The 22560-nt window shown below is 37.3% G+C and overlaps 1 protein-coding gene and 1 pseudogene across 1 annotated transcript; one reads left to right on the top strand and one right to left on the bottom strand.

Moving 5' to 3' along the window:
* Positions 1 to 867: 867 nt before the first annotated feature.
* On the bottom strand, positions 868 to 10748 carry LOC120008049 (annotated as a pseudogene).
* An 8083-nt stretch (positions 10749 to 18831) lies between these two features.
* Positions 18832 to 21963, top strand: LOC120007934 (probable glycosyltransferase At5g03795). The gene is made up of 3 exons (XM_038858426.1): positions 18832 to 19365; positions 19671 to 20019; positions 21145 to 21963. The coding sequence occupies exons 1-3, from the start codon at positions 18848 to 18850 to the stop codon at positions 21829 to 21831; spliced, it is 1554 nt and encodes a 517-aa protein (XP_038714354.1). The 5' UTR covers positions 18832 to 18847; the 3' UTR covers positions 21832 to 21963.
* Positions 21964 to 22560: the final 597 nt, after the last annotated feature.

Below are 22560 nucleotides of genomic sequence, written 5' to 3'. Positions count from 1 at the left end.
CCTATATTATTAAACTATTTTTTTTATTTTAGAATATATATTTTTTATTGTTGAACTAAAAAAATAAAAATTCATTGTACGTAGTTTCTGGATTGGTCTAAACATGTCCTTTTTATTTTTTTATTCTCTCTTTTTTACTTTTTAGCTTTTTATTGATGATTTGGCAACCCTCAACTGCAATAGTCTTGCGGTTTACGCTTTTTTTTGGACCCAAAAGGCCCAACCCAGCGGTGATCTTGTGATTCTTGTGTTAGTTTTAAGCATGGAATGGTTACCCAGTACACACAGCAAGACTGAGGAAAAGTCCAAAATATGGCTCTTAACCCGCTCTCAAAAAAGGGTATGTGCTATCGGCTCTCGGCTTGGCACAAGCCCTTGATCTATGGAACCCAAAAAATCATAAAGAATTACATCTCTATTTGAACACTCAACATAAGAAATCTTTCACTTTCTAACCCCGACAATATAATCACTAGACTGCAGAAAATTTTCTTATGTTTACAGTTGGTCTGAATAAAACTTTTGAGTAGACGGAATTGTAGCCCTACAATAACACACCCTCACATTATCCATAGAAAACACCGTTTGGGTATTTGTAGCATAGCTACCACTTTGTCCCCCCTGATTTGTCAAAAACGAAAGCGATATTTTTCAACAAATTCTTTTTGGCAAGGGAACCCTGATTTTTCCAAGACAACTGGAGGGGGCTAATATATAAATATGCTTCAAAACTTGAAAGGGATAGGGATGTGATTCCATTTAAATTAGAGTAAAAGAAAAATTAACCTGAAAGGAATTGCAGGTGGAAGTAATCGGTGGGACTTGGGAGGCTTTCTTTTTTATCAAGTGATGCACGTAGAGAAGGGCGTCCACTGTGCTTATCACTATAGAACCCTCTATTTGCTTTTTTATTTTCGTAAAGAGACTGCATGAACCTGACTGATTGAAACTGCAGAGTAATCTATTACACGTACATCTCATGGGAATCAGCCTCACTATTTGTTCAGATAAAGTAGATACTATTTGTTCAGATAAAGCACTGCTTGGTCACTATTGAGCCACCGGACAGGATATTAGAATAGACACGTGAGATTCAAAAAGTGCGAGCTTCCCAAAGTACCCTTCTACATCTCAACCATTGACATTCTTATCCTTCAATTTGGAACCCCTGCGTTACTTTGATACAGTGAACTTCATTGAAACAAATTTAATACTAATAACAAGCAATCAAAATGGCCAGACTAATCAAGGAAGAAGTTAGCAGCTATACCACATTTTACCACTGATCAAAATGTCCAAAGGGGGTGCCCTTTGGACAGATTAACCTGGGTTAACCTTGAAGGCGCTTCAATGCAAATATTTACAGCAACCAGCAAGACTCACAACCCATCTCATGCGAAGCATAACTGAAGCAAGTTTACGGCGTAAACAAGCCCGAAACCTGCTGGGTATACAGGCAACTTTAACTCCCCTCGGCTACCTCCCCATTCCAGGCTGGTGCCAGATGAGAAAAAAATGGAACACTGCTCCAAGGGAGGTGAAACACTTTTCACTTAAAAGATTGCACTACCTGTGAAACTGTTACGCGCATGGGCCGGGGTTGGGCCTGGGTGGCTTGGGGCTGGCCGGCTGGTCCTTATCAGAAACACACTTGGAAAGCCGTGAAATTCTTGAATAACCCACTTTAAGCAGATCGATTGCAGCACTTATTTCAGCTGCAAAACGCAGGTCCAGTGACTCTAAAGTCTCGACATTGGAAATCTGTAAATGAAATGGCAGGCTCCCAGAAGGATGAATTCCACTGTTCAAAAAGAAAAAGGTAGTTAAGAAGGCAAGTCAAGTTTCAGTCTCATGCCTGACGCTACTCAAAAGCTTCAATATCATTTGAAAAACCATTTATCTTCAAAACTTTCGACATATGGGAAAGATGAAAGTTTGATTTTTAACCATATCTCTAAGAAAATAGCTTATTTCTGGGTTTCATTTTCTTTCTTTCTTCTCCTTGCTTAGGACATAAAGTTGGAGGGGGCTCCAAGAAGCTAGGGTTTGCTTTAAACTGGCCAAATTCAGATGCACCAACAAAAGTTTTTCATTCTCAGTCTTCTAACAAAAGAAGAAAATCACCAGAATAAATTAAAACATCTAAGAAAGTGTAACAATTATTGCATCCAAATTCACAAACTTTACCGAAAAGATTTTGCAAAACTGGATCAATTCAAAACATGTATAACATTGACTTGGCAAACCTATACAGGAACATAAGAAGATAATGTTCTTGTTCTTACTGTTTCAAACATGTCATGTCAAGAGACAATGACACCTTCCTTCCACAGTTAAAATCAGTGAAACAAAGCTCGAAATCAAGCTGCTCAGCTGCAAATGAACAGGCAGCAGATAAACTCAATTTTAGTTTAACATTACCACTGTCTTTGCAGACAATTGTATAGAGTGACATGAGTGAATATGCCAGAAAAGACATAAATTGAATGCAATACACTTTTGGAATTAACTGTAGTGTTTTTTTATGAGTAATATTTATTTTATTATTAGTTGGTTTTAGCATGAGATAGGATTGGAACGTTCAACCTGATCAAATCCTATCACATGCTAATTGGTTGTAGTGCACTACTGAACATGCCAGAAAAGAGATCAATTGAATTCATTACACTTTGGAAATTAATTGGTCGTAGTGGTATTGATAATCACAAAAGATTTGGCTATAACAAGAACCACTTAGTGAATTGCATATGTGAATAGCTTTTAGAGAACGTTTTACCAATTACATGTCACAATCAAGTCCTCAAATAATTGCTTTCATAAACAAGAATTAAATTTGAAATTCAGCAAAAAATATTTCAAGACTATAATAAGCATGACTAAGACACCAATTCCAAATCCACAAAATCCAACATTAAAAAAGGAGTATCAATAGAATATTAATTACCTGATGGAGAGAAGAAATTTATGTTGGTGAGATTTCTAACTTCTATATGTGCTAGCTGAACTTCCCAAAACACATCTAGCAGATTACACAGCACCAAACTGGTAGTCTGGAGAATAAATAATACAAAACTTTAAAAGACAAAGTGAAAACATGGACAAAAAAGTTGCTGTTGATAATGAAGGATTATAGTTCGATACTAAACTATCCCACTCTTGCAAATCACTCAGCAATCCAAACAATACAAATAGATTTTCCCAAGTCAGTCACCTTAATCAATATCCCAATGCCTAAAGATGAAACTTAAACCACCACAGTCAAATTTTTTTCAATTGTGCATTATGGCAATCAAAAGAAGGTGGTTTGCAAAGAATATTATTCTTCAGAGGCTACTTTGGACAAATGGGAAGAAGAAGAAGAAGAAAAAAAGGGGCTTGAGGAATGATGGAGCCATTGCCACAAAGAAATAAGACTTGTATCTCTCGAGCCAAAATTTTCGATCCAGCATACTTCTTAGTGATCTCAGCATCGAATACAAAAGAAAAGGCAGCAAGCACATTCATGTTTGGCAAGCTCTAACAATTAAGATGACACCAAACTTCAGGTTCAAGTACAGATTCAAAATTGCAAACACAAATCACTCGATTCATTACCTTCATAATATTTATATCATTCAATTTGTCTGAAATTAATATAATCGAAGTTGGACTGGCATTTACTGTTAATCTGCAGATTGACAATGATAACAATACTGTTAATAAAGCAACCAACGCTGATTAAAAAATATTCCATCATATTCTTAACTGAGGTATCAGAAAGCAGAAGAAAAACAGACTACCTCTTGCATATGAAACCTTGGTAGTTGAGCACAATGCTGTGATGGCCATTCCCCTTCTCCACATCATCAACTTCCCACAACTGAAGGAATATATTCAAGACATGCTGCTTAGTAACATAAGACATTTTATGGTGAGGTTTGACAAGAATTACTGCACTAGTAGAAGACCTGCAAATCCTGGTGTATAAGCCTACATGCAGATTTCTTTTTCAGATGATCATTGAGTAAAACTATAAATTCAGAACAGCTTGGTTCTTCTGCTTTTATCTTGAAGTAAGTCTGAAAAGATTCTGTTAAATTCTTTGTTTTCTTATCTAATGCTTCAACATCATGCCGCATGATGGCCACCTTGTCAATTATGATCTGGTGTAAGACAAAAAGCATGTGCTTCATTAGTAAACTTCATAATCACACTAATATTTCCTGCACGCATCCTAACATCACAAGAAGTATGGGAAACATAAGAAGCAAATAGAATCATATATAGATATATGTATACAAATATATGTGTGAGCATACATGTGTGCATGTGTGTAAACAGGAAAAACGGGTAATTAGATATAAAGTAAAAAATAGACATCTTTGCAACTAAAACCAACCGTGCTTGGAACTTGAACATTATCAATTGGAGTGTTTCTTTCACCGGTCAAAGATCGATGCTGCGTGCAAATTGACCGCAACCTCTGAGAATCTTGAACTGCAGAGCCCAACTGTTGCGTTCTTTTCTGCAAGAAAACAAAAGGAAAAAAGGAAAAAGAAAAAGAAAAAGATGAACAAAAATATGCGTAGCTGAGAATTTGAAGCACATGAAATTCAAAACTAAAAAAAAAAAAAAGACATACCAAAAATTTCTCATACTTGACGCATAATAACTTCAACTTTGCCTTTTCATAAGCAATTTTATAAAACATGACCTTTGTTTCAGATACCCTGCAGCAGTTTGACCTCACCAGGGTCAAGAATTGTTACGCTTCACCAGTTTCTATAAGACTATAATATGATAAAAAAAATTATAAATATCTGTAATGTAGTCATAAGAATGGAGGGACTAACACCTTTTATGCCAAGCATTACTAGACAGATAATTTACTTTCTGTAGAAAGCAGTAGAGAAAGAATGTTAGAAGGTAATAGTAAGTCTAGACTTGCTGTCACTTTTGGAAGGAGCAATGACAACGAGAACTGCAGAATTAAAACAAATAAATGAACAAGAAGAATGAAGTGATGCAGTAATGAATAGCGTAAATGAAGTGATGGATATAACATATTCGTTTATCCAGCAGACCTGAAACCAGATTTCTGAGCAAAGTAACTCACATATCTTGACCTTCTGCAAGTAAACCACAATATCTTCCAGCTTGTCAATCTACACAACAGATAGGTATTCAAAAAAAACAAAGGTAAACAAGAGCAACAAGGAGAGGATAAATCAAGTAGTAGGTTTCAGATATTTCAATCTCCTACAAAGTTAGTTCAACTGGAACAAAAGAAGAACACAAAGAGGAGTACACACCATTCCTATATTTAGTTTATCAGTCATCGGAGAAAGCAACTCTTTAGTATCTGCCGAAAACTCTGATGAAATCTGCAAGGTAGAAAAACTGGAGTCATGAAAAAACTGGAAGGTTGAAAACTCTACCTCCCTTCAGCAAAAGCTACCAGCAAGTAACATGTATACAAAACATGACAAATATACATACATCAGTCCAATGCTTCGATGTTCTGTCAACTACAATCTTCTCAGTCCTACTGTCAATTTCATCTGAAGGTATTATCATAAACTCCAAATCAGAACCCCCAGATTTGCAAATCTTTGGATTCTTCATAGCCCTTGTGTTATCGTCGTTATCCCCATCCCCATGAACAGGATTCGCATTTTTTCTATTCCATCCAGAAGACCTCTCATTGTCTTTCTTCGAAAACAAACTCCACGATAAATCAAGTTTCAACTGGCTGTCATTAAGACCATGTTGATTAAAATTGGATTCGGGAGATGGTATGTCTTCTCCAGCAAGGGGTTCGAAATTGTAATTGCAGGAAGCACTGTGAAGGTTCTCCATACCAAGGCTCTGAGTCGAATCATTTAAGTCCTTCCTAGTGAGACTTTCGGTCAGCTCTTTCCAGGAAGGGCTCTGAATAAATAACTATAACGATATTAAAAGCTTAAACTTTTCAAGTATCCAAAGAACACTGAGAAACCACCACAAACATTAAAAAGTTGCCCAGAATATTCCTTACAACAAGGTATGGACCAGCTACTGTCTCTACATGTATGATATGCGTGCATGCAAATGTGTGTATGCATGTACACATTGAGAGAGAGCAAGAGACTATAACCTTCTCAGATAATGGCTCTTTCATACTTCTCATCGGGTCATACCCAAATGTTGACCCAAAGTAAGAAGTTTTGATTCCCTTCTCAGGAAGTCCTTCCACTCTCCTTGGTTGGAATATGCAGTGTCCTCTCTTGAAGGACTTTGGAAGCTCCCAGGTATTTTAGGTACATTTTGCAGACTAGGAAAAGAACTTTGCCTGTCAAGAAGAGGTGAGCTGGATTGTGCTTTCCCTTCAACAAATGAACCTAACCTGTCAGTTATTATTACTGCAGAAGAGCTACCAGGACTTACATTTCTAACAGTATTCCCATCTTGTCCTGGGCTAATGCTAACATATTTATCATGCCGATCAAAATTGCTAGAAATACTCCTTTGGTATTCTATTGATGATGATAACTTCTGGTCCAGCCTTTTAATTAAAGGGGAGGCAAACTTGGGCAGATTAGTCACATCCTTGTCATCTCCATTACTGAAAGCCAACTCCACTGATGAGGAATTGGATCTACGATCCAATGTCCCTTCAATGGGCTTTGGAGACGTGAAGACACGCTGCATCTCCTTCTGTGAAAAAGCAGGCAACAAGGATGAAGACACAGCTCTCATTGTCATAAAAGTCAGAGAGTCCCCATCTTCTGCAAGACCTTTGGTCTCTTTATTTTGGCTCATGCCATTGTTTAGTTGCCCAATACCATCACTGTCCATGTAAACCATAGTTTCTTGTTCTCTGCTCTTCAGATCAAAACTGAACTGCTTCTCTAGGTCAGTGCCCGGGCCATTGACACTTCTACTCTGGAGAAACTTACTATTGTCCTTATTAAGAGTATTCGCAGGAGAAGTTCTTGAAGAAAAAGGCAGTGGTGATCGGAGTTTTAGTCTTCTCATTCCATTTCAGAATAGAGGAAGGAGAAGACTCAATAGCACTGGAAATTCGAGGAATAGAGAACACTTGTTCAGCACTTTTTATCCTTTCCTTACCTAAAGTGGGACTGATTTGATTCATGGAAGCAGTCACAAATGATGAATATTGAGATGAATTAGCAAGATCCTTGAATATATGACGTCGTTTAGCAGATAGTGAGTATATAGACCCTGCTTCTGGAGATTCGTATTGTTGATCAGAATTATGCACTTTACTAGAATAAGTTTCTTTCATTTCATCACCATTAGAAGAATGATGTTCAGATTCATGCTGCGTTGACAAATGTAATTGTGAAATTTTACTTGACTTTCTCGGGGAGCTTTTATTCATAGCAGGGAACTCAGTATTCAGCACACTTGTTCTGACCACAGTTTTACTTTCCTTGTTCACCTGCCAGTAGTGTAATAAAACAAGCGAACAAGCCACTGATTAATTCCTTAAAAAGAACCATAACAATGATAAGAATACCACAAATTTGATATTTTCAGTGCTAAATTAGAACAAAAGGTCATGAGGTATAAAAATGTGAAGATGCATGAACACACAGTGAACCACCAGCATAACCTAAACAGCTGACACTAGCCAATTGTTAAAGGCAATAACTCTACAGACATTTCTGTCAGCAAAGTCTATCTTGTTCATGTGAGGTGTGAGCATATACTAATACAGAGCAAGATTATAGAAAATAAATATGAGAAGAGATGGGAAAATAGAAGAAAGCAATACCAACTGTAAGATTTGCAATAAGTGTTTCAAAGCATGTGGCATAATATGGAAAAAAAAATCAGCTCAACTTCAAGAGTTAATAGTAGGGTTGAAGCTATAGGAATGAAAAATGCATCAATCAAACCCACACAGAAAAACAAACACAACAAACTAATCCAATTAATAGATCATATATCAACCACAAAGTGGGTCTACTTAATTAATGTACAAAACCAAACATTCAAAAATATTCCCATTAGCAGGAGGAGCTCTTACATTCCTTTGCTGATCTGGAGTTTGGATTTGGGGATCAATGGTGGCATCAGCAGTTAGATCATCATTTGTAATAAGCGAGCAATCATGAGTGATTTCACCAACAGTAGTGGCTACAGAACTGCCATTTGCCTACCCCAGTTGACAAGCAGCAGAAACTTCTTCAGCGGACATATTATGAGTAACAAGAATGTCATCATCCTGTTGACCCATGCTGGCACCCCCATTATCATCAAGACAAGGAACCAAACTCCCCTTAGGTGACTTCACTTTGTTATAATCAGAAAGTGAGAAAACATGCAAATCCTTGCCACCCTCAGCTAAAATAGCTTGCAGTTTAGGAGATAATTTTCCATAATCATATTTATTTGGGTTTTCATCAACAAGACTCATGTCAAACAAATCACTGCGACCACTAACTCTATCTAAAGGAGAAGAAGATTGGGCAACTGGCTTCTTATATTTTGTTATCACCATAGAACTTCCTGGATCAGAAGGGTTGGGAGTCTGGGCAGGTGTTTTATCATCGAAGGAGAGACGAACTCCTGTTGGAGTGTTAACGTCTCCTCCCGAATATGACTTTGCAAGACTTTGGTAATGCATTGAAAATGCAGTTGAATCGTAATATCATGGTTTTCATCAGAGACAGCTGAATCAGATAACCGTCCTGGTTTAATAAAACCTGCTGATACAGGGCCAAAGAAGTTTTCCTTTGCAAACAGAAATAGAAAAAGATTCCTTTAACAATACCAGTAATAAATATGGTTTTGGACATGAACTAGATAATGGCTTCTGCACATATATATTGTGCACTTCGCCATTTTATCAATAGAAATATGGTAGTTCATTTGGTTCCATGCAGATAGTCCTTCAATGGCTTAGAAGTTAAAATTAAAAGAAACTCAGTTGCTATAGAGGATGCAACCACAATAATTAAGTCAAGAAAGAGAAGGTTCTGAGGATGTTAAAGAGTTCATGACCAATTTCCATGTTTCTATAGCACGGTTTAACAAGCTACTAATGATGCCATTGCCTGCCACTTTTATCCAGCTGCCATATTGCATTGCTTGAATGGGAGGCAGACATCAAAAAGCTACGTAGAAGGTCTAGAGATCTTTGGGATTGCGACGGTAAGGGTAGAAATGTAGGCTTATCTAGGTGCTGGTGATAAACACAAGTGTCCATGTATGTGGACAGGAATAGAGTATGCAGGAAAAGTACCAAATGGCTCCAATCTATGAGCCTCTCCTTAGTAGAAATGGATGGCTCGCACTTTATCGGGGATTCTTTTAATTTGTGTCCATTTTTTGTCTTCCTTTTAAATATATCTCACAAAGTAATGATATTGCTTTAGTATCACAAACAATTTGTTTCGTGTAATTGAACTAAAGTCGTTTCCTTGTATTTGAGCTAAAGGAGCAGTGTCTTTCGCAAACACTAATCCTGCCTATGCTCATATCTCATGCACTTGCGCATTGAAACTAGACCATGAGGAACTATTCAACCAAACTGTGAGAGAATGCAATCCAAGTATAACTTTATTCTGATCCTCCAGAAATTGTTTAACATCTAACAGTACATGCACCGAATGTAAAAAGTCCCACATCTAAAGATGTGGGCACTCATGCCTTGTTTATAAGGCTAAGCCCACCTCTTACCACCATCAAGGCCTTTTCCTAGGCTTGAGTGGGTTGGGCCTAGCCCACCTGCTTGGGCCTAAGGAGAAACAAAGCCGTGCGGGCCCGATGTATCCACGGGATCCGGACAACCCAAAGCGGACAATATTGTTGGTGTGTATAGGGGTGTGGATTTACAACATGGTATCGGAGCAATTCGTTCCTGTTGGACATGACCTCTACTCCACTTGTTGGGTCTGGCATAACCCAGCCCACAAGTGCGGGGGAGTGTAAAAAGTCCCACATCTAAAGATGTGGGCACTCATGCCTTGTTTATAAGGCTAAGCCCACCTCTTACCACCATCAAGGCCTTTTCCTAGGCTTGAGTGGGTTGGGCCTAGCCCACCTGCTTGGGCCTAAGGAGAAACAAAGCCGTGCGGGCCCGATGTATCCACGGGATCCGGACAACCCAAAGCGGACAATATTGTTGGTGTGTATAGGGGTGTGGATTTACACCACCGAAATTTAAAGAAACAGCAAAAGATCAAGCAAGTATCAAAATCCATGAATCAAATAATTAAATAAACAAATTCCTCAACACTCACAGTCATTAGAAGTAGCAGAGCCAACTATACTACTCCCACCAGGAGATGAGGACCCGATGGACCGCAAGAAGGAATTCCTCTCCATTGCAACCTCATCACCTTCGCTCTCTCCATCCGGGGACAGCTCCCTGGAGTCATCGTTACCCGCCAGGTCTTTGAAAAGCCCTAGGACTTCGTTCTCTGGGGTAGCATTCTTCTTCTCGAAGTCCGGAGGTGACTCCTCGTCCTCGTCGCGGTTGAGGATATGAACCGACGTGATCTCGCCGTCGGCGAAGCTCACGCGCCGCATCCGCTTCTTGCGGAGCGCGACTGTCTCCTCATCGGTGTCGGTGATGCTGAGGCCTTCCACCGGAGCATTCGAGGACATTCTGGCGAGAAGATTTTCTGCCGGAATTTGCAGGCACTTGCAGAACGGTATAGAGGAATTTTGAAATTAGGGTTTAAAATTCATTTTTCTTTTCAGTGCGGTGACTACTAAAATGAGAGAGTTCAGTTGTCCTTGCTTTGTGCGGGAAATTATTTAGCCAAATTTGAATGCACCACGGTTTCCTAAAACGACGTCGAAATGTTGGAAAATGGAACATCAAAACCACAATTCCCTCCAACCTGTTTTGGAAAGAAAAGGTAGAGAATAATGACTTGGACTATACAACAAGAAGGTTATTTGATTGCAAGGTTTGGTTTTTGATCTTGGACTACAACAAGAGGGAGAGTAGTATATGCCAACAATTCATAACCGAAGGTGGTTAAGACATATAATCAACTTGGTGGAACCTAAGATTGAATCCCACCCCGCATATTTGCAGCAAAAAAAAAAAAGTTATGATAGTTAGAGTGCTCTAATTTGACCAAGAATCATATGTATCGTGAACAAACCAAGCACATTGACATTTACAAATATTTTATTCGGGATGTTATCTCTCAAGGGGACGAAATTGTTAAGAAGATTTCATGGTTGAAAATCCAGCAGAAATGTTAACCAAATCGGTTCTGGCATTGAAGTTCAAGCTTTGCTTGGAGGTTGATAGGTGTAAGTTGTATGCCCTCTGGGGCTTTGATGGTGGTAAGGAGTTTTGGATTTTCATTCTTTATTCTTAATCCAAGATGGAGATTCGTTGAAAAAGTGGCTTGAGAATTAATGATACGGAGTACCTAATGTGAGATATGTCCCACGTGATAAGTGAGATAGTTTTTAAGTTGGTTTCAATGACCAACTCTTATCTCTCAAGACTCTTAACCTAAGTGATAAGGCTTTAAATAAATATATGAAATAGTTGTGTAATTATCAATTAGAGAAGTGATTCCTTCTATTACGACAATAAGGAGTACGTGATGTGGAGTACACTCTTTTTGTATATATATATGGAAACTGGTCCTCCTTCTCACCACAACTACGCTCAGAAAACTACCCATCAATTTTCTGTATTATTGGCTTCCATAAGGTAAGTTCTTGTGGTGTAAGAAGGAGAAACCAATATTCCGCTTATTCCGCTGCGATCAATCGAAAGCCAATGGAGCAAGGTACGTTTTCGATGTCTAACGCATATAATAAATGTGAAAATCATGATACTCAAGATCCTTATGAATGCTTACATGTGGTATCGAAGCCTTGGTTTAGAATACATGATTTTTCGTACTTATGAAATATATGATGAGTTTGTTTTTATCTTGAAAGTGATATGAATACATCGATGATAAATATACTATCATATGTGGCTTCTGACGTTTTGAGTGTTATGGATCGTATGCTGATTAATGTCACTGATCTGGTTATAGCACTTTTATGCTTTGTATGTCATGCCCGTATATATGAATGTATTCGTTGATTGTCAAATGTGAATCTTATGTATTAATGTGATTTTTTATTTTACAAATGTTAATCTGCTAGAATTTATGTATATACTACCATGAATGGACAAGTGTAATTTAGAATAAATTATTAAATTCACGTTATGACGGTTTGTTAGTCACCAAAGTGACCAAACTAGTATGTTAGTGGATTTTACTTGCACCATATTAACTTTTCTAAATGCAAGAGCGTAAGAATCTGCCCAAAGGAGATTTAGTTTCTTGTTAATAAATATTATGGGTTACTTATTGTTTTCTATTTGGATTTGTTTGGATATCCAAAGATGACAAACTTCTCTAAATTAGAAAAATTAATAATAACCAATTATCAAATATGTTTTATTTGGCATTAATGTTTATGGTATGTTGTAGTATTTGCCCAAAGGCGTACTATGATACATAATTATGTTTCATACGTGTCTGAGTTTGCATTACGTTATGATTTTAATTGTGAGCATTTTTTTATTGTATGTTCTGCAGCTAATGTTTCCACAATGAATGCACATGCTTTATCTGTTACGATCTTTACTGGCCTGAACTTCTCTGAATGGAAGGAACAAGTCGAATTCCAATTGGGATTACAATTTCTCGACTTGGCCCTTGTTGAGGAGCAACCTCCTACACTTGATGATACAAGTAGTGCAGAGGAAAGGGTATACCATGCAACTTGGGAAAGATTGAGCAGACTAAGCTTGAAGTTCATGCGAATGACGATAGCTCAAAACATAAGGGCTACTCTTCCTAAAATCCCTAATGCCAAGGATTTCATGAAGTATGTGGAAGAGCGTTTTCGTTCTACAGACAAGTCACTTGCTGGGACACTTATTGGAAAGCTACTAACCACCAAATATGATGGTTCTCGTAGCATGCACGAACATGTCCTAGAAATGACTAATCTGATTAAGCAATTAGGGACACTGGGGATTGTTATGGATGAATTTTTTCTCGTTCATTTCATATTGGTTTCGTTGCCCTCTGAATATGGTCCTTTTCAAATCAATTATAACACTATTAAGGACAAGTGGACCTTGGATGAATTATCCAGTATGCTGGTCCAAGAGGAGGGACGATTGAAACAACAAGGAATTCATACCATCAATCTTGTTACTCAAGGAGCTGAAAAGAAATTTAAGAAAAAGAACAAGAAGGACAAGAAGTTTTTGTCCTCGAAAGGAAATGAGCCAAATAATGATAAATTGGCACCTAAGAAGGAACTTAAGAAGGAAAGATGTCATTTCTGTAAGAAACTTGGGCATTTCCAGAAAGATTGCCTGAAACGTAAGGCATGGTTCGAAAAGAAGGGTAAGGCTTTGACTTTTGTATGTTTCGAATCAAATTTAATTGAAGTTCCTCTCAATACTTGGTGGATTGACTCTGGTTCTACCATTCTGCCAAGAAAGTCTTGAGGTATCTTCAAGGAACAAAAGACTACATGCTCACGTATAAGAAATCTGATTGCTTAGAGGTGATTGGATATTCAGACTCAGATTTTGCTGGATGTCTTGACAGTAGAAAGTCTACTTTTGGTTATATTTTCATGTTAGCTGGAGGAGCAATTTCATGGAAAAGTGCAAAAGAATCTGTCATAGCATCATCTACTATGGAGGCAGAGTTTGTGGCATGTTTTGAGGCCACAACTCATGGAATATGGCTGCGAAACTTTATTTCAGGACTTGGAATTGTTAACAGTATTGCCAAGCCGCTGAAAATTTATTGTGATAATTCTGCAGCAGTTTTCTTCTCAAAGAATGACAAGTATTCTAAAGGTGCTAAACACATGGAGTTGAAATATCTTGTCGTCAAAGAAGAAGTTCAGAAACAGAAGGTGTCTATTGAGCATATTAACACTGGTCTAATGGTTGTTGATCCTTTTACTAAAGGATTACCACCAAAGACATTTAGAGAACATGTGGAAAGAATGGGTCTTGGTTGTAATCATTAACTTATGGATCATATTATGTCGTTGGATTGCTTATTTGACATTTTTTAGCTCACTTCCATGTTTTTGATTATATATAATTCTTGTTTTTTATCACTGTGTACACATTATCATGATTGAATGATAGATAACAAGAATAGTCTTTTACAAGACATTATCGTGGACTTCATGTATACTTCTCACTTATAGACCTTGTTTGATAGATTGTTGGTGTAGTGATACATGGAAGGAAGTATGTCGGCTTTAATGGTATATAACCGCCATGATCCACACTAATAGTCTATTTTGCAATGGTGTTCATGATGGATAATTTGAAGTAGATATTTCATTATAATGCGCACTTAATGTTAAAGTTTGTTTGAGCCATTATGATATTATCACATGGGTCAAGTGGGAGAATGTGAGATATGTCCCACGTGATAAGTGAGATAGTTTTTAAGTTGGTTTCAATAACTAACTCTTATCTCTTAAGACTCTTAACCTAAGTGATAAGGCTTTAAATAAATATATGAAATAGTTGTGTAATTATCAATTAGAGAAGTGCTCCTTCTATTATGACAATAAGGAGTATGTGATGTGCTCTTTTTGTATATATACGTATGGAAACTAGTCCTCCTTCTCACCACAACTACGCTCAGAAAACTACCCATCAATTTTCTGTATTATTGGCTTCCATAAGGTAAGTTCTTGTGGTGTAAGAAGGAGAAACCAATATTCCGCTTATTCCGCTGCGATCAATCGAAAGCCAATGGAGCAAGGTACGTTTTCGATGTCTAACGCATATAATAAATGTGAAAATCATGATACTCAAGATCCTTGTGAATGTTTACACCCAAATCCAATTTGGCTTTGATCATTATTCATCCGGTAGCTACACTATTTCGATGATGACTATTTATTTGACGACTCATTCATTCAATCTTCATTGCAATTGAGAGAGAGTTAAGCGAAGTAAAGCGAGCACAGAGAGTTGTGTGGTTATAGAGGTGCAAATATCTTCTTTATTTGTAAAAGCATTTTGAGTGTAATTTACTAATTTGAGTTTGAGTTTTGCATACTGTTCTTGCTCCACTTGTACACTATTGTGATGGTAAAATTCTTCTGATCGGTTATGCCCGCGAATGTAGGCGATATTGCTAAACCATGTTAAATCTTTGTGTCTATTTTGTCTTGTCTTTAAATTCTCTATTTGTTAGCCACTCTAAATCTCAATTATTCAGAATAGCAGGGATATCAAAAATTCAGTTCTTATGGTGAAATGGGTGAAGCAGGTGCAAATGTATTTTTTGGTGAACGATCCTCCCAAGAGATTTGATGTTTTTCATATCGAGTACCCTGATGTAACCTCTTTTTTTTTTTTTTTTTTGTAGGATGTCCCAAGAAACCTCTAATTGCCTAGATTGGTGTTTTACAGAGTTAAGTGAGGATGATTAAAGAGGGAGATTGACTTCACTTTGCTTTGATGAGAGAGAGAGAGAGTTAAGTGGGGTGAAGAGAGGGAAATTTCCCTTCACTTAAATATGGGGATTTATGAGATGCGAGAACAAAATTTAAAACATCCATAAAAATCTTACTTTCATTCCAACTTTAATAAAGATATTTTTATAATTCACATCTCTTAATTAAAATCTCTCACTAAGTCTACCTTTTATACAAATAAAGATGAGTAAACATAATTCTCCTCCCATAACTCCCCTCACTTAAATTTGTGCCCATTTGATAGAGCGGTTGTGTTGATTTTCAATGCTAGCGGTTAAGATGTGAAAAAAAAAGTTAAGCTTAAAGTTGTGACATAAGCTGTGAAGTGTTTGATAAAACTTTTAATTGTTGTTAGCGGTGAAATTGAGTAAAATATATTTTGTTTGTATTTTTTCATTGTAATTTTTTTAGTTCAATAAAAAATTAATTATAAATTAAATAAATAAATAATGATTATTAATTTATAAATATATTTTATTAAGTAAAAATTATAATTACTTTAGTTCAATATTTAAATAAATTTGTAATATAAAATATACTGCATATATAAATGAAAGAAAATATCAAATTAAAAAATATATTATTATAATTATTAATATATATTTATAATTATAAATCTAATTTATTAAGTCTAAATATACTTTAGGTGTGTTGAATAATAATGTTTATTATTCATTGGGTCCAACCATTTTTTTTATTAAAAAACTGACTTAAAAATATGTGAGACCCACATATAAAAAAAAATGTATCACCCTGCTCCAAAAATGGAGCTTATGATTTGAGGACGGTACCACCTTTAAATTTTAGAGGTTTGGTGAAACGGTCCCATAAAACAATATCGTCAACCATACCACTTTGAGAACCGTTTCACCAAACACCCTCTTTATTTAATTCTTCATTTTTCAATCCAAACAACGCTTCGATCCATCCACTTAAAAGATGATTATGGTGTGCACCACATGAACTGCCCATAAATGAAATGCAAAGAAACAAAAATGGGAGATTTGATTCGTCAACATCACGAGACACAATATCAACAAACGTTGGATTGGCGGGTTAGGGCCACACGACACACGAGTTATGATGATGGGACGACAAGTTCAGGATGTCATGTGGGGCTGATGAGTATCACACATCGAAAAAATAGGACTATCAACTCTAGTTTATAAGGATCTAAGGCAGCCTCACCTAGTAAGTTGGTTTTCTGGATTGTAGTTCTACCTTAGGCCTTATGGGTAGGTGTGGGTTCTCATTATTGGTACTTTCATTGAGAGAGTTACGTTTGCGGAGAGGGCTGCCGTCCGAGAAAGGGTTGCCATATGAAGGGCGAGCGGAGCCGTCAGGTGAGGGTAGCCGTCATGGACGTCGACTATCAAGGGGATGGTTTGATGAGTATCCCACATCGAAAAAAGAAGGCTACTAACTCTAGTTTATAAAGATCTAAGGCACCCTCACTTGATAAGTCGGTTTTTTAGATTATAATTTTACCTTGAACCTTATGGGTCGGTGTGGGTTCTCATTAGGGGCCCAAGAAGAATATGACATACTCACAAAACGACGAGTTTTTGATGGTACTAGAAACAAAAAATATTTGAGAAATTAAGCTCTTATCTCAATAAATCAAAAGGATACTTTTTCCCTTTCTTCTTGTGACTTTTTGCAGGGCCGGTTGTAGTCATTTAGGCACGAGAAAAATGATGTCCTATAGCAAAAACAAAAAAAACCAAAAAAAAAATCACAAAATGAGATAGTATTGACACAAATGCATCGCTAATCTCATTTAAATATTCATAATATTTTCATTCACACCTTATTCTTCAACGATTGTATCTCCACTATTTTCTATAACATTTTGAACATTAAAAGACTCATATTATTTAACTTATGAATTTCTCATTTTTTAGATTTAGTTAGTTCATATAACGTTGTCTTTTCTTTTTTTCTCTCTTTTAACGTGTTCGGAATCTTGTTTACGCATTGTCAAATTCGATTACTCGAATATCTGGACAAAATTGAAAATAATACTGAAATTAAAATCATTCACAAGAACTAATTAGTTTAATCCCAAGTATCATGCCCTTACGTAGTTTAACACTTTAATCCCAAATATGGAGAGTCAATACATGGTAGTAAACTTTAAGAACCTATGAACAATTGGCGAGAGATGAAGTAGAGTGCGTCATGGAGGTGATTTAAGCGTTAATGGAGGAAGCAAAATGCGATCTCCAGTTAGCAAGAGTAGAGGGGGAAGGAAGAACGGAAGTTATGATTTATTTTCTGTTGGGATTGTAGTGTAGTGTAAATTTTGGGTTGGGTAATCAAAAAAATTTTAAAAAATCTTGTGCCCTAAGCCGACATGGTGTCCAAAGGCCTTTCTTTGGTTGCTTTACCCAAGAACCGATCCTTATTTTTTGCATTTGATTTAAAGGTGTAAAGTGGGTCAGGGCTTTGAGCCTGGCATGACTTACTGGCATGGGCTTATGGGTCGTGCTAGGTTCATCCCATTTATTTTTACAGACTGGGTCTGGGATCTCAGTCCATGCGAGTCGACTCAATTCTCGAAAGAGTTTCAAATGTGTCAGGCTCAAGCTGACCTAGCTTGCTAAAAAAACCAAAAAAAAAAAATCACCATTGTTATTGTGGTCATCACTTTGGTTTCACATCATAGGGGTCTACGCTCAAATCTTGCGGGCCGGGTCAGGGATTTTAAGATTTGCAAGCCAGGCCAGGACATTAGTGGGCCAATTCGAGTTGAGCCGGGCCGGCACACTTTACATCTCTAGTTCGATTCTTATCTAGTCCGTACATACACAATGTTTTCGTATATTTGTTTAATAGTATGTTTAATCGTCAATACAATTAGTCAATTACACATGATTTAGAGGTTATCAAATACGGCAACACAGATAATTTGTGGACTATTTTTTTTTTGAAATAGGGATTTGGGAGAGGGGATAGGATTCGACCTCACGACCTAATGGGTGGATGATCTCTTACATGTAATGTGATTGTTATTCAACTAATGACTCACTTGAATATAATAAGCTTATCAAAAACAACAAGTACAAAAAAAAAAAAAAAAAAAGGAAACTTGGATTAGCAGTCAAACTCAAAGCAAGCGCACGCGACGAAGGCCAGCCACACATTACCACTCCCTACCAATACTCGCAGGAATATTATTCATATCGTGCAGGAAGGGATTGACTGACCAGTAGTCAAGCACTCAAGCAATGAATCCCACCATTAAAAAAAATCAATGATGAATCCCACCCTATACTCAATTCACCCAATGAAGTAATATTATAGTGAATTTCAGTTGGTAGATCATCAGAGTCCAGAGAGGGAGACCATGAGACCACCAAATAAGTCAATGTTTTATTCATCTTCTTCATTGTTTTTGGCTCTGGGACTTGCAACACCCTTGTTATTTTTCTTGCTTGTTCTTAGTAATCAAGGCTCTAGTCCTTCTAATTCCAGTGCATGGAGAGTTCATACTTCGGATTTTCGGCCTCTTTTTGTTTCTTCTTCTATATTGGAATCTCAATCCAATTACACCACCACCTTCAACAATGGTTCCTCTGCTTCTTTAGTAGTCCTGGTGGAAGTTGCAGCCAATTACACCATCTTCAATGGCTCTTCTGCCTCTCCAATCTTCATTAATGGTTCTTCTGATATTGATCAAGACACTGTGAATACTACAAGAGTAGTTAGAAGGTACAGCAAGTTAGGGAGGCTTGAAGCAAGTCTGGTTAAAGCCAGGGCTGCCATAAGAGAGGCTGCTTTAGTTCGAAACATGAGTTCAATCCATCAGGACCCTGACTATGTTCCTTATGGACCCCTCTACAGGAATGCCAATGCTTTTCACAGGTAACTATAAGTCCCATATCGTTAAAACAAAGATCTAAAAGACATGTTAAACTCATGGTTTCCTTGACTTAGTAAGACACCTTTTTGAGCCGTAAACCTTGGAAGGTCCTGAAAGGCCCACGAAATCCTTTGATGGGTTGTGTTTAGATTGGGGCTTGAGAAAGCGGACAGTGTCTTACAATAATGGTCAAGTTTATTGGGCTAGAGAGTCTATTGTTATTTCCTAACCGTAACTAAACAATTCTATAATTTCCAATCCTGTGAATTTAGTTCTAATTATTGGAAGATTTAAACCTTAATGTCAGGAGTTATTTGGAGATGGAGAAGCTATTCAAGGTATATGTGTACAAGGAAGGTGAGCTTCCATTGTTCCATGACGGTCCATGCAAGAACATATACTCCACAGAGGGAAGGTTTATTCATGAAATGGAGAGAGGCAAGTTCTATAGAACCACAGACCCTGATGAGGCTCTGGTTTATTTCCTTCCATTTAGTGTGGTCTGGATGGTTCAGTATCTCTACGAGCTTGATTCCCATGACACCAATTCCATAGGACGTGTTGTTAAAGACTATATCCATGTCATCTCCAATAATCATCCCTTCTGGAATCGAAGCCTTGGCTCTGACCATTTCATGCTCTCTTGCCATGACTGGGTAAGCAGTTAACCCTAATTGTCATGTTTAATTTGGGTCATGTAGTATCATCCCATGTCACGTAGATGTTAGAACTTAGTGCTAAATATAATTTAAGCCTAAATCTCGTAACAACTTTTTTTTTTCGACCCAAATTAGTATGAGTTGGGCTCCGGCCTAAAGCGGATAAATTGTTGCTAGTGTGAAGTGGTGGGCTCGTTTTATTTGGTATCTAAGCAACCCATATATACGCATGTGAGCGTGCATCCCCACTTTTACGTATGGGCCTAGGCCAAGCGACCTAGCGGAAAGCGCTACCTAGACAATTGCAGAACGGTATAGAGGAATTTTGAAATTAGGGTTTAAAATTCATTTTTCTTTTCAGTGCGTGCGGTGACTAAAATGAGTTGCTAGTGTTGAATATAATTTAAGCCTAAGTCTCGTAACAACTTTTTTTTTAGGCCCAAATTAATATGAGTTGGACTTAGGAAGACAAAGTCCTGTGAACTTGGGTCTAAAGCAGATAAATTGTTGCTAGTGTGAAGTGGTGGGCTCATTTTCAACCCATATATATACAAGTGAGCGTGCATCCCCACTTTTACGTATGGGCATAGGCCAAGAGGCCTAGCGGAAAGCGCTACCTAGACAAGTCTTGAGGTCTGGAGTGAAGTGAAGTCGTGACGATCGTCGCTTAGATACGCGAACTTAGTATTTAATATGATTGAGCCTAAGCCTCCTAATTAGTAACAGTCGGTTTCCTAGGCTCAAACTAGTATGGGTTGGTAATGAGGATGGAAAAATAAAGTTGTCCAGGCTTCGGCTCAAAGGGGACAAATTGTTGTTGATGTCCATACGTTAAAATTGTAGGAAATCTTAATCTGATCACAGTTTTCTAAGCAATAATTCTCTTATACGGACTCTCGTAAATTATATTAACTTGTGCATCTCAATCTCACCATTGATTTGAAAAATGTGGGACCCAAGGCAATGGTCTCCACTTGTTATTTCACTCATCTAGACCCTCAAAAAATGTGTATAAGTTAATGTAATTTGCGAATGTCAGTATAAAGAGAATTCATAGTTTTCTAAGTGTTTATGTAACTTTTTGTCACCAAAACTATCGAAATACTACTTGTTTGCTTACAGGGTCCGCGGACATCTGCTTCTGTTCCGAATTTACTCCACAGGTCAATTAGAGTTCTGTGCAATGCTAATACTTCTGAAGGATTCAATCCTACCAAAGATGCTACATTACCAGAAATCAATCTCTTAACAGGTGAGATCACAAAACTCGTCGGCGGTCCATCCCCGTCCCGTCGACCAATCCTAGCATTTTTCGCAGGCCGATTGCACGGACACATAAGGTACTTACTTCTAAAACATTGGAAAGACAAAGACACAGACGTCCAAGTCTATGAAAAACTTCCAAAAGGTGTGTCCTACTACACAATGTTGAGAAAGAGCAGGTTCTGCTTATGTCCTAGTGGATATGAAGTAGCAAGTCCGAGAGTTGTTGAAGCAATCTACACCGGCTGCATTCCGGTTTTGATCTCGGACGGCTATGTTCCTCCTTTTAGCGATGTGTTGAATTGGAAGGCATTTTCTGTGGAGATTCAAGTGAAGGATATAGAAAACATTAAGAGCTTACTAAGGAGAATATCGACAAGGCAGTACTTGAGGTTGCAGAGAAGAGTAAAACAAGTGCAAAGGCATTTTTTGGTTAATGGAAATCCCAAACGATTCGATGTGTTCCACATGACCATGCATTCAATTTGGCTAAGAAGATTGAATATTCAGATTTATAATCAATCAGCCTTTTCTGTGAATAGTTAGTCATGTATATTGTTTTTGTAAACAAAAACGGTGTGTCAAATGGAACCTATATCACTTTTTTGTTAGGGCACTTGCAACGTTGTTGTGTAATGGGGATAGTAATCTGTATTGGGAAATGTGTTTTGTTGATGTGGATAGAAATGGAAAATGTATTGTATCTTGTCATTGTACAATGGTGTTAATAGATGTTCGCTTGAGTTAGTTAATTTTGGTGATAAATATTTGAATAACATACAACAATATATATACTCTTGAACTTGATTTTCTATTAAATTACATTAACCATCAACACTTATTTTAATTAATAAAATTTTACACCAAGTAAATAAAATATTTTTAAAAAAAAACAAATTGTAAATGATGGAAGAAAATATAACATGGTTACATCTGTAATTGTCTTTCTTGTATACATGCCCCATTTGCCTATAAATATCCTAAACACTCAACATTTTGACGCCAATTTTGCAGACGAGCAACGAGTGAGGACCCCCAGTTGGAACACTCTCGCAACGTTGACGCCAATGTTGCAGACGGGGCTGTTGAAACTGAGATGAGATAGAATTTTTTTTCTTTCATAGGTGAATACCTCCTTTGCAGTTGGTGTTGAGAATGGGCCCACACCAATCAAGCCATTTGATGCCCCAACAGAAGTCCTTGGTCCAATAATTTTGATTGCCAAAAAACCCACCGTTGTATGATTTGCACCTCTCCATTTCCCATTAGAGATCC

Source organism: Tripterygium wilfordii, chromosome 10 (genome assembly GCF_013401445.1).
Source record: "Tripterygium wilfordii isolate XIE 37 chromosome 10, ASM1340144v1, whole genome shotgun sequence".
NCBI classification, from domain to species: domain Eukaryota; kingdom Viridiplantae; phylum Streptophyta; class Magnoliopsida; order Celastrales; family Celastraceae; genus Tripterygium; species Tripterygium wilfordii.
Note: the sequence above shows the minus strand (reverse complement) of the source record. Positions and strands in the feature narration are given on the sequence as shown.

Coding starts and splice junctions, on each gene's coding strand:
- LOC120007934 (XM_038858426.1), top strand. CDS start 18,848: ATGAGACCACCAAATAAGTCAATGTTTTATTCATCTTCTTCATTGTTT. Junction 19,366..19,670: donor AATGCCAATGCTTTTCACAG/GTAACTATAAGT, acceptor CCTTAATGTCAG/GAGTTATTTGGAGATGGAGA. Junction 20,020..21,144: donor TGCTCTCTTGCCATGACTGG/GTAAGCAGTTAA, acceptor GTTTGCTTACAG/GGTCCGCGGACATCTGCTTC.